This window comes from Mauremys reevesii, linkage group 11 (assembly GCF_016161935.1).
Source record: "Mauremys reevesii isolate NIE-2019 linkage group 11, ASM1616193v1, whole genome shotgun sequence".
Classification (NCBI taxonomy): domain Eukaryota; kingdom Metazoa; phylum Chordata; order Testudines; family Geoemydidae; genus Mauremys; species Mauremys reevesii.
This window is the reverse complement of record NC_052633.1, coordinates 42,625,457-42,642,511: the sequence shown is the minus strand read 5'-3', so window position 1 is coordinate 42,642,511 and position 17,055 is coordinate 42,625,457. Positions and strand designations below refer to the sequence as shown.

The 17,055-nt window shown below is 40.6% G+C and overlaps 1 protein-coding gene across 6 annotated transcripts in view; it reads right to left on the bottom strand.

The window, feature by feature from the left end:
• Positions 1 to 17,055, bottom strand: part of TTC21B (tetratricopeptide repeat domain 21B) — an 83,559-nt gene that overhangs the window by 46,599 nt on the left and 19,905 nt on the right. For all 6 annotated transcript variants that reach the window (XM_039494708.1, XM_039494707.1, XM_039494712.1 and 3 more), the window contains 7 exons: positions 16,450 to 16,534; positions 11,777 to 11,875; positions 10,264 to 10,456; positions 4,320 to 4,417; positions 3,547 to 3,747; positions 1,231 to 1,360; positions 408 to 565 (listed from right to left, as the gene is read on the bottom strand). In XM_039494708.1, coding sequence (XP_039350642.1) covers positions 408 to 565; positions 1,231 to 1,360; positions 3,547 to 3,747; positions 4,320 to 4,417; positions 10,264 to 10,456; positions 11,777 to 11,875; positions 16,450 to 16,534 — 964 coding nt within the window. The remainder of the gene's footprint in view (positions 1 to 407; positions 566 to 1,230; positions 1,361 to 3,546; positions 3,748 to 4,319; positions 4,418 to 10,263; positions 10,457 to 11,776; positions 11,876 to 16,449; positions 16,535 to 17,055) is intronic.

Genomic DNA, 17,055 nt, shown 5'->3' with positions numbered 1-17,055 from the left:
GGACCACTCTTCTTATATTCTTTTATGCAAACCTTTCACAACTTTGTTGCAATGTGTCTCTGGAACTAAAAATCCTGTTTATATAGTATGTCCTTATACACTGTAATACTTATTTCTGTTACCAGTTCTCTATACAGAGAGAGATCAGAAAAGAAAAAAGCTGTTTCTTTCTTCTATTCTCCACAAGAAAATTCTGATACCTTGGGGCAAGTTAATAGGCAAATTTGGAATCCTGACTTCACACTCCCAATTTGCCTTGCAATTAAAATTATTCATCTGACAAACGTGTTCAGATGCCAAGCTTGTAGTGAAAAGTATTAAAATCATGCATTTTGTTGTGCAAGCTATAGTAGAAGTCTTACAAAACTGATTGAATAAAACAGTTTAATTCCTTTGATCAAACTCACCTCAAAATTGTAGCTCAGACAAAGTTCCAGGGACTGAGAACAGAGCTTAAAATTGTTTTGGGACAAATGAACCTGAGCCATAAGTAAATGAGCATCTGGATAAGAAGGATTCTGTTCCAGGCAATGCTGTAGGACACTGTGGGATGCATCAATATCACCTAATGATTTAAACAAAATAGCAAAAAACAAGAGAAAAAAAATCAAAGGGCAGTATTGAAGATAAGTGCCTCTTACTTAGGCCTGGTCTACACTGAAAAAATCACACCACTGACCAATGCAGTTAAGCCAACCTAGCTCCCAGTGTAGACACTGCCTCTTGAGAAGGAGGAATGCTGTTGCATTTCAAGTGTAGACAAGCCATTAGCCTCTCTATATTTTACATAGAAAGGCCTCATAGCTTGCTTTTAAGATATACATATATTTATTTAACAGGCTGGTAATGACCTCAGATAGCAGCTACTAAATACTTCTGATCAGTGTCATTGTGAGTTGGAGACAAAACCAACCAAAAAACACAGCAGAGACAGAAACTGCTCCATTATCCCAGTCCCTGAGCCATCCACTCTCTAGTCCGGTTTAATTTTTCTGTAAGGTGAAGTCTTTCAATGCTACATTTCTATTTTTTCAGCAGTGCATTTTAAGGGAACAATCAGGTAATAAAGCCAGAGGAAAGAAATAATTCTAGTACTGTGTTAAAAAAGAACAGAATAGAAGAAATCAGATAATATTTTTATTGTTATACAGTACTTTACAATGGAAGAAAAATATTTAATTTATTTAATACAAAAATATTTGTATTTTTGCAGCCACACACATATATTACCTGATAAGTATTTCACCTTTGCAATTAAAAAGACAGCATGTAGAAGACCTGGCACAGTTTTTACCACGGTTTCAAGAACTGAGGCACAGTGTTTGAGCAGCGGTGAAGGGGGTTGTCCTGGATTTGCAGGCTAGAAATAAGAACAGATCAACTGAAAAATTCATTTTAAGAACATGAACTAGTAAAAAGAAAGCACTGCTAATTTTGCTCAGCCTAAAAATCTGGAAGTTCAAAAAGTGAAAAGAATGTGTCACCATGAAGAAACAGTGGAAAGTATTTTAAATATAAGAGGCCAAATTCTACTCACATTTATACCAGTGTAAATGCAGAGAACCGTTATTACAGTTTGCGGGACTTAACCAGTGTAAGACTTGTATAAATTAAATCAGAATCAGGCCTTCTCTCTCTGGTTGTACACAAGCCAGTCCACCACACTGGGGCCAGATGATCCCCAAATAGCAATAATTTGGCTTCAGGGGAATCAAAGCAGGTACATCAGGGGAAGGTAAAGGTAAAGGTAAGTAGGAGGCCTGAGTCAACAGGAGCTCTGCTTTGTTCTTCCATCACTCACTGGGGGGGCCAGGGACACCCCTTCACCACAGCACCTTTATGTGGTTGGGGCTCAGCAGAACACAGAGCAGGAGTTGGGAAACTGCTGCTTTCCGTGGCATGATCTTCTGTGGACCTGGCATAATTATACTAGGAAAATTCACATGGAATTTAATGTTAGAAACAGCTTTAATTTCCCTTCACAGCTTCAACTTCCTCCACACCTCCTAGTCCACAAAGGAGGCTGTAATGTGCAGCCCCAGGAGGGGAACAGGCTGAAAGAGTTCCTCAGGATATTTGATGCGGTAGAAGAGGGATTCCCTGTAATCAAAATGGAAGGTCCCAACATCTACCCAGTTGGGTTATGCAGGCTGCATTTCCTCTTCCTCACTAACGTCACAAACTCCTCTCTGTGAAAGGTAAGATATGGCTCTCCTTGCAGTTCTGTCATTTTCCCTTCCTATAGGTTCTTCTAAAAGAAAAGATGTCTGACCATTAGTTTCAATCCTCCTTTAATTCTCTAAGAGAGCTCAGAGCGCCAATGTCATTGGAATTACCAATGGAATTATCTTTCTGGACGACAGCCCCTACCAGGTGAAGTCTCAGAAATAACTAATTACAAAACCTTCAATTTCAAATATAGTTCACATGGTGGCAATTGCTTTGTCATCTTTTCCATTTTCCAATTCCCCAGCTCAATAAAATGTGCACCTTTCTAAGAAGAAAAAAATTCAAAATTATTTTTTTCAGATGAGATACTACGTAAAAACAGATTTACATTTCTTATGGGTGCTATTTTCTTTACTGTATAGCCTTGTAAGATGCTGTAATTGTTTGCGTCTTTTTGGACTTTAAACACTGTCATTTCACTGCAATTTTTGCCACAACGGTTGTGAGGCATTCACACTACCATGGAACTTACAGTCTGTTCTTGAGAAATTAGAACACATAGCAAATGATTATAGGACTGTCATATAGCAAACTGTCAACATATGCTAGAAGTCTGTGGAACTGTATAATATCTGAGCTAATGATCTTTCCTCTGTAACATACTTAAAGAGTTATTTTCAGTTATTCTTTTTCTTACTCTTTCTTGGTGCAATATCTTAACTTAATAGCTTGAAGACCCCTTCCTTGGTATCCTGAAAATAGTTACAAGTGTCAAATATTCCTGTTGTCAAGCTCAACATATGACAGGATGCCATCTTCAACCATAAAAAAATAACCTACAGTCTGGATAATTTATATTTTTGTTTGAGGTTAAAGAGTTAAAATACCATTACATACATTTATACCTGCACATAAGTAGAAGAGAAATGAATGCATGTATGTGGGAAAATATCCTGAGCAGACAAACTACATATGTGTGAGGGGTCAGGAATGACCACGTGATCAACATCTAGCCTTCACATTAAGTTATTTAAGTGAGTTCTACTCTGTTATATTCTCCATATCAAACAATAGATCAAATAACTGTATATACAGCACCTTGCTGTATATGAACAGCACCTTGCATTTACATTTAACCCCTCCTCAAATATAACTGCTGCATTTTGTCTGAAGAAAATGAGATGTAAATTAGCAGTTATTCCAGTACAAAACTGCCAAATATTTAAAACAAATTTTTGCTTCATGTGAAACGTAAATATTCTTTTGGTGATTCTTCTAAAAAAAAAATCCCTTCTACTTGTAACTTTTAAATGATACTAAAAATGGAGTCCTTGGATAAATTCTAGTTTTCAGAGGACAAAGTCTAATACTACTAACCTGTGTTGGGCAAAAATTAAGATATTCTCTAACAATTTCCAGCAAGAAATCAGGGTTCAGTTTTTCAAAGTACTGTATGCCAAGAGGTAAGCCATGCAATGATGAAAAGTGAGTATCCAGAACATCATTCAATAAGTGAATAACTTCTTCTTGTCTTTGATGTTTTTTCATAGCTAAAACTGCACGCAAGAAAGACAGATCCTGCAAAAAAAAAAAATAAAAAAAAAAAATCTTTTTTAACTCCAACTATACTAGTTTTGTTACTTTTTATTATTTATCTAGCACCACTCAAAACTTCACCATTTTTCTAGGCAGTAACTAGAGGCAACGATCTCAGCAAAAGCTAAATGTAGGAATATTGTAACAATTATATAATGCAATTGAAAACTTTAAGAATGACCACTGTAAGGTGTACATAAAGATTTGCTATACAATGCATTTCTTTTTCAATTTATATGGTGCAATTATAAGCCATTCTAGGCACATAAGTAAGTTAAATTTATCAATGTTAACACCACCATTATAAAAAAGAGGCCCCTTTTCCCCCATTCAATCCAAACTCAGAAAAAAATCTTAGTAAACAAATAGTCCCCAGCTAGCAGGCCAACACTAACTTTGCTTGACCAAAAGACAGAAAAAGCAAATTTCTGAGTTAAGCATCCTCCATTAAGAGTACTCTGCTCCAGAAAAATAAAGATGTTAAACTGTAGTAATCTCAACCAGGCCACAACTTCAGATTAGAATCAAAACACTTCAATGAAGTAGTCTTTTACCCCAGATTTCCCAACTGATTGCTGAATTTCATTAAGGAATTCCAACTGCTGATCTGCATCTTCTAATTGCCCTTCAATTATCTGACATCGGATAATTCCTGCAACAGTAAACATTTAATTTCAGTTTCAGCTTTATGGTGGCTATACAGTGTTAAGCTTTCTAGAGGGTCCTCACCCCACCCCCCACCCTCATTAATTGTTTTCTTTACCTCTGACCTATCAACTCCTCCGCCTTTTGTTAACAGGCTGATGGGGAAAACACAAAGAACTAAGATTTATGACAGATGCACAGGGTTTATCTACAATGTAAATTATTTTCTACAGCTATGTCCCGCCTTCATAAAAGCCATCTCTCCTCTTTTCCCCCCACCATCACATGCTTTAAACGTTGTCTAGGAAAATACAGCTTAAAGAAACAATTTAGGTATTTGTTAAAGTTTCAAAAGTTATCCTTTTGACATTTCACAGCGTGCCCTAACACACTTCCCTTAAGTGTTTGGGCCAAGTTTTTGTATTCATTATAGTTCGATGGCCTATGGGAAAAATATCTATGGAACCTCTCTCTTTCCCCCTCCATTCTTAAACTACTTAGCAACAGAGTAGACACCTAATAGAACAGTGTTTAGCAATACTCTCAGAGGTTTCTCTTTATCTAATGTCTTCTTACTAAACAGCGATACTAATTCACTACATGCAAAAGCTTGTTTATAGAAGTCTGATTACTAGTAGGTCTTTGATTCACCAATCTTGTTTTAACTTGCAGGTTTCCACCATGCTGTCCTTATAATCCTCTTATACTGTTCCATGCTTGGATTCAAGAACATGGAGAAATCAAACATGCTTGTGTCCTTCCTTCTGAGAACGAAAGGCTGACGAGTGGAATAAAGATGCTGTTTATGGATATGTTATGTAATTTTTTACTTTCATCTATCCCGTGTCGGGTAGGGACAGGTGAGGCAACAGCACTGAAGACTAGCTTCCCTCCTGTTAGCTACGGAACACACAACAAACATGAGCAAACTAAGCCTACTGTGCCACTCCTAATCCAGAGCCTACAAATGGCCATTCACAGAGTTCTAGCAAACATACAGGCACATACCACGCTACCATAATACAGTCAAGCCTCCCTCAGAGATACCTGCCCCATACAGACATCACCAATTTCTCAGCCTTGTTTCTTAATCAAATTAACTGTATGATTCTGGTAGGCGTGAGAATGGGAGTTTACCTCCTCCCCCATCTTCAGAAGGTTCCTAGGGAGCATGGCCAGAGACAAGAGTCTGAAAGTGACACTTTTAATCCCTCATCCTTGGAAGAGAGAAAAAACGGTTATCCATCTTTTTCGTAACTGTTGTTCTTAGAGCTGTGTTGCTCATGTCCATTCCATTCTAGGTGTGTGTTTGCACTCATGTGCGTGGTCTTTGGAGATTTTTGCCTTGGTGGTATCCATAGGGCCAGCTGTGGCACGCCCTGGAGTGCCACACTCAAGAGTCAGTATATCAGGCACTGCCAGCCCTACGCTCTTTCAATTCGTTCTTGCTGATAACGCCGACAGAGGAGCAGAAGGACAGGTAATGGAATGGACATGAGCAACACATCTCAAAGAACAACAGTTATGAAACAAGGTGAGTAAAACTTTTTTCTTCTTTGAGTGTTTGCTCATGTCGATTCTATTCTAGGTGACTGTCAAGGTTCCTCCCCCACTCTGAACTTTAGGGTACAGATGTGGGGACCTGCATAGACACTTCTAAGCTTAATTACTAGCTTAGATCTGGTAACACTGCCACCATCCAGAAATTTCAGTGTCTGGATCACTTTCTGTCCCCCCAAAACCTTCCCCTCCCTGGGCAGCCTTGAGAGGCTTTTTCACCAAGTTCCTGGTGAACACCGATCCAACCCCTTGGATCTTAACACAAGGAGAATTTAACCATCCCCCCTCCCTTCCCCCACCAATTCCTGGTGAGTCCAGATCCAATCCCCTTGGATCTTAACACAAGGAAAAAATCAATCAGGTTCTTAAAAAGAAAGCTTTTAATTAAAGAAAGAAAGGTAAAAATTATCTCTGTAAAATCAGGATGGAAAATACTTTACAGGATAATCAGATTCATATAGCCCAGAGGAACGCCCTCTAGTCTTAGGTTTAAAGTTATAGCAAACAGAGGTAAGGCCGGCAGTCTGAAGCTAGGAGCTGCGCCTCACAACCACCACTCTAGCGACCACCTTAGCTGCTGAGTCCGCCACGTCCCACGCCATTTAGAGGGACCACCTAGCCGCCACAGTACTCTCCTCTACCAGGGTGCCAAATTCTTGGGCCAAACTCTGCAGGAGGGACTCCCTGAACTTACGAAGGGAGTCCCATAAGTTAAAATAGTATCTGCCCAAGAGAGCCTGATGATTCACTACCCAGAATTGCAGGCTGGCAGTTGAATAATTTTTTCTCCCAAAAAGCTCCAGGTTTTCGGCATCTTTATTTTTGGGAGCTGAGCTGGTGTGCCCCCGCTTGTCTTTTTCACTGGCTGCAGAGACAACCGGTGAGCCTGGAGGTGGGTTGGTATAAAGGTACTCAAACCCTTTGGCCGGGACAAAGTACTTCTTTTCAGCCCTTTTGGAAGTGGGAGGGATAGATGACAGGGTTTGTCAGAGGACCTTGGCAATTTTGAGGACCATGTCATGCACTAGTAGTGCAATACGGGCGGGGTAGAGGCTGAGAGGACACTGAAAAATGTGTCCACCTGCTCAGCCATCTCCTCTACCTCTAGGTCCAAGCTCTCGGCCACCAGTCAAAGCAGGGCTTGGTGTTCTTTAAAATCATCTGGCGGGCTGGCCCGCAAGGGTCCCACGACCACCTTGTCTGGGGATGAAGATGATTGTACCACCGGGGGAGGCCCCTAGGCATCGTCCCCTGTGGGGGAGGGAAGTTCAGGGGTGGGTGCAGTCTCCTCTAACTTGACCTCCGAGCACGACTCATGCACCGAGCCCAGTGCCGTCGGTGACGCCAACTGTTGCTCCAAAGCAGTGGCAGATGAGTGGTGCGAAGAGGGAGTCATGACTGGCATGCCCCATGCACCCCAATAAGGCCATTGCGGTGGCCACTGGCCATACTGCCAAGGCAACGTCGATGTAGACACGGCCTCAGGTGCCCGATCACGCCATTGGAGTTTGGGCGAGGGGCTGAACTGCCCTTCTATGCCAGAGGAATCCCCTTTCGGTGACCACAGTGGTGTCCCTGATGCCTGCATCTGCCTGCTGACTGTCGCCGCCGAAGACCGGTGCCTGGAGTGAGAGGATCGATGCCACTGGGACCAGAGCCATGACAGGGAGCGCTCCCAGACAGGCAACCGAGATCGAGAGGACGACCAGCATGAGGACGAACAGTGCCAGTAATACGGAAACCAGAGCCTTCACCTAGGTGATCTGCGTCAAGCCGGCAGGAACCGCAATCGTGGTGCCAGTGACTGAGGACAAGCCCCAGAGGATCCAGGCTGCAACTCTGGAGATTTGTGGCACAGAGGTGGAGGGCGCTGCCTTGTCTCAGAGGATTGTCGGCGCTCCACTGCCCCCGAGTGGTTTTAGCAGCTGGTTTGCCCTCGTAGGAAGTCTTTGCCATCCCCTGCAGTGCCAACACTGCAGGTGGAGGCTTCTGCTCTCTCAGTGCTGGGGGAGCTTGGGAAGGCATCAAAGCCATCAGGAGTTTGGGTCCCATACCACGGGAGCCTGTGGAGGATCCTTAAAGGGGCTAAGGGCCCCGACCGGGCAGGCATGTATACATGGCTCTGGAGTGGCCTGGCAGCCTGAACTGGGTCCTTTGCCCGATGTCCCATGGCCCTTCTTGCCCAATGCCCAGGAGACATGCTTTTTTCTTTTCTTTTGGGGCACCGGCGATGGGGAGCGGTGCTGGGCACAGGCCAGTGCCAGGGGTGCGTTGGGCACCGGGACTGAGATATTAGATGAGTCTTGGCAGGACAGCTCGGAAGCCGGATGAAGGGCAGCCTCCATAAGGACAGCCCACAAGCAAATATCCCACTCTTTCTGAGTCCTAGGTCAAAATTTTTTACAAATATAACACTTATCCTTCACATGTGATTCCCCCAAGCACTTGAGGAAGTTGCTATGGGAGTCACTTACAAGCACAGGCCTGTTACAGTCCATGCAGAGCTTAAACCCCGGAGACCGGGGCATGGCCCACCTGGGGCGAAGTCCCTGCTGGAACTAACTTCTAACTACACTAACTACTATAAACAAACTATTTACAAGGCCCTAAGGCCTCAAAGCCCTTGAAGTCAAAAGAGAAGAAACTGCTAGCCCTTGCTATGCAAGGAAAGGTGCTCCAACTAACCACCCTGGGCAGTTAGAAGTAACCGAGAGGGCGTAGGGCCGGTGGTGCCTGATATACCAACGCATGAGCATGGACTCAAGGGGGCACCACAGCTGGCCCTACGGATACCGCTAAGGCAAAAATCTCCAATGACATTGCATGTGGGCATGCACACCCTTAGAATGGAATTGACATGAGCAAGCACTCGAAGAAGAAAAATAGGATTAAGCTCAGTATCAGGCATGCCACAAAAACCTGATAGCTTTTGGGGCTGAGGCCAAAAGGAAGTGTAGTACAAATTCTAATTAAAAAACTCTTTCATTATTAATTTTTTTGTATTCCAGTAGCAACTAAAAGGCCTCAACCACAATCGAGGTTTGTTTGGACTATGTGCTGTACAAACATGAGTCATGCCATATACTTCAGTGAGACGGCCATATAAGAATCTGACCCCTTAAAATAAATAAAAAGGACTATGTATATCACATGACTAACACTAACAACAATAATTTAAAATATCTAATACAGATTTCATTTCCAATGCTAAAAATATATTGTTCTGTTGATTCATAGAGCCAAGAACATTGTGTGAAATTATTATAAAGCTTCACTGTACCAAGCGAGAAAATAAGAGAGTCAAAGAACATTTTAAAAATAAAGACCATCAAGTAGTAAAAGTGTTATTGGCTTCAGTCATCATCAATTACAAGTTACAGCTTCTTCCCCCTCAACCTAACTAGCCTCTTCAAGCTGCTTTTTTCTTCTGGGAACCTGAACAAACATTTTCAGCTATCAAGTTATACCACCCAACAGTCCCTCTTGGCATGGAAGCAATACCAGTATCTTGCAGTTGCTTTTTGATGGCACAAAAAATTGTCGATAGGATATATGAAAGGGGAGTTTCTTGCAGTCTTTAAGAGTATCCTATTCCTCATGGAAATATTGTATACCAAATGTTTTTGATTTGTGAAATAACTTCTCTAGTCAGAGTTATCCTTGCAACACCCAATGAAAGCAAAGAAATTTAGAATTCAAGCATTTTTTTAAACACACAAGTCATTTATTGCGTCGGTTGTAATTCTCCTCAAAGACATAATAACAACTGTAAATTAGAAAAAAGAACAAGTTTTTTGCAAAAGGATTAGAGATAGTCTCCTCAACATATATCTTATGGTTACCCATTAATGTTACAAGGATGATTATCTTTTCAAAAGCTTACAGAGCAATAGAAAAACCAGTTAAAGGAACGCTATCAACTTGAAATCTAGCCAGTTAAAAATATATATATTGAAAGCACTGCCAAGCATATACTTCTCCCTGATTCCTTCTGCCACTGTGTTTTTTCAAATTCCATTTTATTTAAAAAACCTCTCTCACTCTCCTGTTGAGGAGTGAAAGACCCACCCAACCAGGAGGAATGACCCTATGAAGAAAACAGTGAAATTGGCAATAAAGTGGTGTCAAATGCTCTGAGAAAATAAACTGAAAATAAAGCCTTAATCTTTCTGTTAAGTAATTTCATGCATTATCTGTAACAACAGTAGATAAAACAAATCAGAGAGAAGTACTTTTAAGTTGTCTATGTCCTTTAAATAAATGGTAAGTAATAGAAAAAGTCTCATGCCATACCTGTTAGTGCAGAAACACTTGTCTCATCAAGCACCATAGCAGTCTTGTACCATTTTAAAGCCTCTTTCACCTTCCCTTGTAAAATCATCTGGTAGCCAAGTTCTGTAGCAATTTCAGAATCATGGGATGCCATGTCAAATGCTCTTTCAACTAAGATCTGTGTCTGTTGAAGGATGAGGTGGTTCCGGCCACACTAAAGTCAGAAGAGTTTTACATTTGAAAGCTTTCAATCTTAATCAGTTTCACCACTTTTTTGAAAAAAATAAAAACACACTCAAAGTTACAATGAATCTTCAAAAGAAGTTGCACGTTAGATTTTAAATAGCAGCACTGAGTACTCACGTATCTCAAGGATGGAGGAGCAAAATGCCATATCTTCTGTAATCACTTATTTCTCATATATTCCTGTGCATGGGAGTTAGTTTTAGGAAATAAGAACTGAGCACCCAGTTTTCAAAACTATTAGATAATATGCTGATATTATACCAACCAATAATTGAAAGTAAAATACTACTGTCATCTTGTTGTGTCTTTTGGCTACAGATGGGCGAGAGAACTCTCAAAGATCAATCTGTTCTCAAGTTTATACCGCCACCCATTCCTGTAGCATCTCAGTGCCTCAGATATCTAATAAAGACTAACTTACCCTGCGCTGATTTTTCTAATATTTGCGGTTCTATGTAAGCAATGCTGTCAACAGGTGCTGGGACACATTATTTATTACAGAGAAATGAGGTGTTTAAGGAGTTATAACCTCTGTCAGTAAAATCTGTTCCCTTATTACAGTTAAATGGAATAGATGCTCCCTACAAAGGCTTTGGTCAACAGCAAGTAATTTACAAAAAACCTGTGAAATGTACAATTATTTGAGTAATCTTATGAAAACAAGCTCATACTTTACCTAGAGGCATTTGTTTCTCACTTTGGTAGACTACTGAGACTAGGTAATTTGGTAGACTAGGTATTTTTTCTGGCCGCATCATATTAACCGTCATCCACTTATCTAGAACTTTATAAATAAAATTTATTCTCCAATAGCAAATGGGAAGCTCCTCCTGGTGTTTGCTGTGACCCAAACTTTCCATGCATAATTTATGCTTTAATTTTAAAAATTACATATTTAGCCCTTACTGTTATAAACATACCCTTTCAAATGTAATTCACTTCAATGCTGTCCTCCTAAGTCTGCAGACAACTCCAATGGCATTGCCATGGCTCAGGGCTTTACCAAACAAAAGCAGAAGCAAGAGTATGAAATTAACAAGGCTGTTCAGCTTCACTGCTATTTAGAACTCATGTGAGCAGCAGAGAAACTGACTGGCTAGTAGGTGTCTCTTTTCTCAGCCCATACCAGTGAATTTTCAAATATAGAGATCAAGTTAAACAATCAACCCACTTTCTCTCTCTCCAAGTAAAGTTTTTAATTGACACACAACCCCTACCACCAAAAATCAAAAGTGAGATCTATAGCTATTATTTGCATTTTGTTTAAGAAAAAAAAAAGTAGACTCACTGTTCTGCTGAAAGCTAATGCCATTTTACAAAATAGTTGAGGATTATGTGGTTCCAACTTGTCCAATGCATTAATTAGGTCTCTCAGCTTGGCTGTAGCCTACGAGAATGGAACACTATGATCAATATGGAAGGAACAATATACCTCAAGGAACATCACAAACTCCAGTAGCATGACATTCTGTGAGCCTTATTCCAAGATATAAAAGGATCTGAATAATTCAACCCAAGAAAATACATGTTTTCAAGTGTTGGAAATAACTTTTATATAGAAGTTGGAAAAACAACACTCTGGAACTGCTGTGGCAGCAAAGGGACAGCAAAGCAAATTTATTCCTACACCTAAAAGGCAGATTATTTCAAGAACCAGTAAATAAAATCAGCTTGGAAGCAGAAGAGAGATCAACAGTTTCTCAGACATGTTCTTCAAATATCAAAAAAAAAAATGTACGTTTTTAAAATACTCCTCTAGAAATCACACTGAGCTTCTTATCTACAAGGCAATTTTACCTTGAGAACAAAAGATTTAGGGAGGAATAATTAAACATCTATACTGAAAGATTTGGAATAATACATGGTTCTCAAACTATAAAGCAGAAGGATAAAGGAAAATAATTTTCAAAAGCAACTAAGTGACTGACACCCTTTACCCATGTTCACCACTTTTATAAAGTTATGATATATTTTATACAAAATATGCTTTTTGAGGTATCATTTGAAAACTCAATCTGCTGAATATTGTTGTCCTGATAACATGTATGTAATAACACTGTGTTTAAAACGATGAGGTTTTGCTTCATGATGTTACTCAAATATATTATGGTTCTGGGGAATGCCCACAGACTAGCTTCTCAGAGACAACCAAGGACTGAACACAAGTCTTAGAAAACTATTAAATGCTTAAGTGGCCATCCTCCAACAAGGGAGGTGTTGAAAACAAGCAATTTACAATTCCTCTAAAAGGACCGTTTGGAGCTTATGAACGCAATGAAACTGCCTTTCACTGTGACTCAGCAAGGGTTTTTTCAGCACAAAGATCTGGACTATGGGGGGGGGAGGGGGGAACTGTCTCATTACCCCTATTCTCCTCCCATCTTTCTGATCTGACATCAACAACACTCAAAAAACTGAAGTAATGGTCCCAGGCTGGAAGGACATGCAGCCTGTGAAACATATTACAGCTTATGGTGAGACAGATCTTTCTGCTTTTAAACCTATTAGCCTTGGTAAAGTAAGAATTTGCTTGCATTATATTTTTATTTTTTTTGTAGGGCTCCTGCCTGGAAGACACTGGAAATCTGGGAGGCTGCTGAAGCCTGAAATGCTTCCTGGAGGCCAGGGGCATGTAAAGGAAGCGAAGCATGGCCCTTGAGCCTTTGAGGCGTGAAGCTTGGAGTCCATCTGTTTGGAGAATAGGGAGGTACCCTCAAAGGGGAGGTCCTGGATGGACTGTTGCACTTAGAGAGGCCCAATGATTGGAGCCACAAACAGTGCCTCACGGTGACCGCTGATGCCATTGTTCTGGCTGCTGAGTCGGCCACATCCAGAGCTGTCTGAAAGGAGGTCCTGGCCACCATCTTGCCTTCCTTCAAGTCTGAAGCCCCTGCTAGGATGACCAGACAGCAAATGTGAAAAATCAGGACAGGGGGTGGGGGTAATAGAGGCCTATATAAGAAAAAGACCGCAAAATTGAGATCGTCCCTATAAAATCGGGACATCTGGTCACCCTAGCCCCTGCAGAACTGGCACTTCTCTTTAACATGAGTTTCTCCAAGGCACTTTAGACAGCTAGAGTGCAGGTCACTCACTGGCGTGGGCTTGCCACATGAGGTACCTCGACGACAAGGACCACTATATACACTGTAAAAGCAGCAAAGAATCCTGTGGCACCTTATAGACTAACAGACATTTTGCAGCATGAGCTTTCGTGGGTGAATATCCACTTCGTTGGATGCAAGTAGTGGAAATTTCCAGGGGCAGGTATACATATGCAAGCAAGAAGCAAGCTAGAGATAACGAGGTTAGTTCAATCAGGGAGGATGAGGCCCTGTTCTAGCAGTTGAGGTGTGAAAACCAAGGGAGGAGAAACTGGTTCTGTAGTTGGCAAGCCATTCACAAGCTTTGTTTAATCCTGAGCTGATGGTGTCAAATTTGCAGATGAACTGAAGCTCAGCAGTTTCTCTTTGAAGTCTGGTCCTGAAGTTTTTTTGCTGCAGGATGGCCACCTGAAGATCTGCTATTGTGTGGCCAGGGAGATTGAAGTGTTCTCCTACAGGTTTTTGTATATTGCCATTCCTAATGTCTGATTTGTGTCCATTTATCCTTTTCCTTAGAGACTGTCCAGTTTGGCCGATGTACATAGCAGAGGGGCATTGCTGGCATATGATGGCGTATATTACATTGGTGGACGTGCAGGTGAATGAACCGGTGCTGGTGTGGCTGATCTGGTTAGGTCCTGTGATGGTGTCGCTGGTGTAGATATGTGGGCAGAGTTGGCATCGAGGTTTGTTGCATGGATTGGTTCCTGAGTTAGAGTTACTATGGTGCGGTGTGCAGTTGCTGGTGAGAATATGCTTCAGGTTGGCAGGTTGTCTGTGGGCGAGGACTGGCCTGCCACCCAAGGCCTGTGAAAGTGTGGGATCATTGTCCAGGATGGGTTGTAGATCCCTGATGATGCGTTGGAGGGGTTTTAGCTGGGGACTGTGTGTGATGGCCAGTGGAGTCCTGTTGGTTTCTTTCTTGGGTTTGTCTTGCAGTAGGAGGCTTCTGGGTACACGTCTGGCTCTGTTGATCTGTTTCCTTATTTCCTCATGCGGGTACTGTAGTTTTGAGAATGCTTGGTGGAGATTTTCTAGGTGTTGGTCTCTGTCTGAGGGGTTAGAGCAGATGCGGTTGTACCTCAGTGCTTGGCTGTAGACAATGGATCTTGTGGTGTGCCCGGGATGGAAGCTGGAAGCATGAAGGTAGGCATAGCGGTCGGTAGGTTTTTGGTATCGGGTGGTGTTAATGTGACCATCACTTATTAGCACTGTGGTGTCTAGGAAGTGGACCTCCCGTGTAGATTGGTCCAGGCTGAGGTTGATGGCGGGGTGGAAGCTGTTGAAATCGTAGTGGAATTTTTCCAGAGTCTCCTTCCCATGGGTCCAGATGATGAAGATGTCATCAATGTAGCGTAGGTAGAGAAGGGGCGTGAGTGGACGGGAGCTGAGGAAGCGTTGTTCCAGGTCGGCCATAAAAATATTGGCATATTGTGAGGCCACGCGGGTGCCCATAGCGGTGCCACTGATCTGGAGATATATATTGTCATCAAATTTGAAATATTTGAAAGTTTGCACACCCCTGACTTAGAAGCGCAAGTCCCATTTTCAAAGTGACTTGGGCTCTTAAGTCTCACTTAGTTGCTTTTGAAAATTAGTCCCAAAAATCTTAAATTTGCACTTTAAAACTTTAAACAAAATTTCACTGAGCTTCTGAAAATCTCTAGTGGCTGTATTGATGTGTTACAGTTACACACTTCCACAAGCTCTGTGACTACGCACCACACCATTAAAGAAGATATCTTTTCACATAAAATAAAGATGGTTAGGAATTAATATGACACAACTACTCTGGTTATTAAGAGATATGCCAATGTCCACAAACTTATGAACCGATTCATGATGCTTTTATTTAGATCACTCTTGCAAAATTCTACTTCCACAGGATATCTTTCTCCTTTTAGAAATGTAGTCAAAAAATAAAATCCCCTTTTCAGTATTGTCCAAGGAAGTTATGTATATATAAAAGGAAAAAAGGCAAAGGGAAAAGCAGCTAACCCCACCAACCACTGCAGGACTAATCTCAGAAATCCCAGTTCTGGGAGTTTGGCTTAGCAAATGAGGCAGGTGGGCTTTTCCCAATCAGAAGGTCTTTTTTTAATCATGTGATCTTTTATAAAATTATACATCATAGCATATTAAAATGCACCATTAAGTCTGTACCATTTAATTTCTTTAAAATGTGCTAGTAGTTGTATGCAATTATTTATTTTAAATTGTGCTAGTAGCATGAAAATATTTCTCTCTAAAAAATGAGAAATGTATGAAATATATGAACACTTCCCATTTATGTCATTAAACCTTTTTGCATTTAATATAGTTAGACTTACTAGCATTTTTGTATCATAATTTAATTTATTCAGATTTGTGCTAACTGTGTGAAAGCATATTTTCTTCTAAAAATGTGAAAAGGCGTAATGTATATAAAATATTTAATTCTTACAAGAATTAAATAGAATTTTTAAAAGTTTCTTCAAAGTAGCTGAACAGTGCTATAAATACACATGTATCCAAACAAAGGGACCCCAGAAAGGAAGAAAAAAGTAGCAGGGACTTTTGGTGCCACACAACTAGCTTATTAGACAAAAAGGGGACAGGAAGAGATGGACATGTGGTCTAACACTGGCTTCTAACTGGCAGAGTATTGCAGTGAGCAACAAGGCCATCTTATAAAAAAATACATGATGATGAAAGGTATAGAATTACTAGCAGGATCTCATCACTTTTCATTTTCCATTAATAAAATGCTTAAACTGCTCAAAATACTTACTGTACTCTATACAATAACCTCAATCACTGAATGCTTTAATGATTCAGATAGTTAGATGCTTTAAAAAAGTGCTATACAAAGACTCACCTCAGGTATATTACCCTCCCTACACAAAAAATGTAGAGCCTCCATCCTTATGGCTTCCAAGTTAAGAGTATCTTTCTGCAACAGCCTAAGGAAAATCAAGATTCAGTTTGCTTTATGATCTGCTATTTCCTATAAGGGAGAAATGTTAACTCCAATTTCACCAAAATTTCTATTGTGTAAAGACCAGCTTTTAAACAATTTAGCAGAAAAGACTTTTTTTTTTTTTAAATTCCAACAGAAACAGCTCATTTGATACTAAAACATTCTTCTGGAGTTTTAAGACTCAAACCTAAAGGGGAACTGGACTTAACTTTAATTGTTCAGGCTTACAAATGCAACAAGTTAAAGTGCAAATGATGTGAAGTGAGACCATTAACACCGAAACTATGTTATAAACAAATATATTAATATACATTTTTATCTCAATACTGTCCCTTTCATTTGCTGACTTAAGAAGAATTTTAGGATAAGATTATTTTCATACTTAGATGACAACTTTAGTTTAGAATTCTGTTAGAACCATAAATGAGAGGGTTTTTTAAAAAAAAGCAGGTATTTTTTAATGATTTTCAAGTAGTTTTTGCTATACAACTAAATAGACACTTC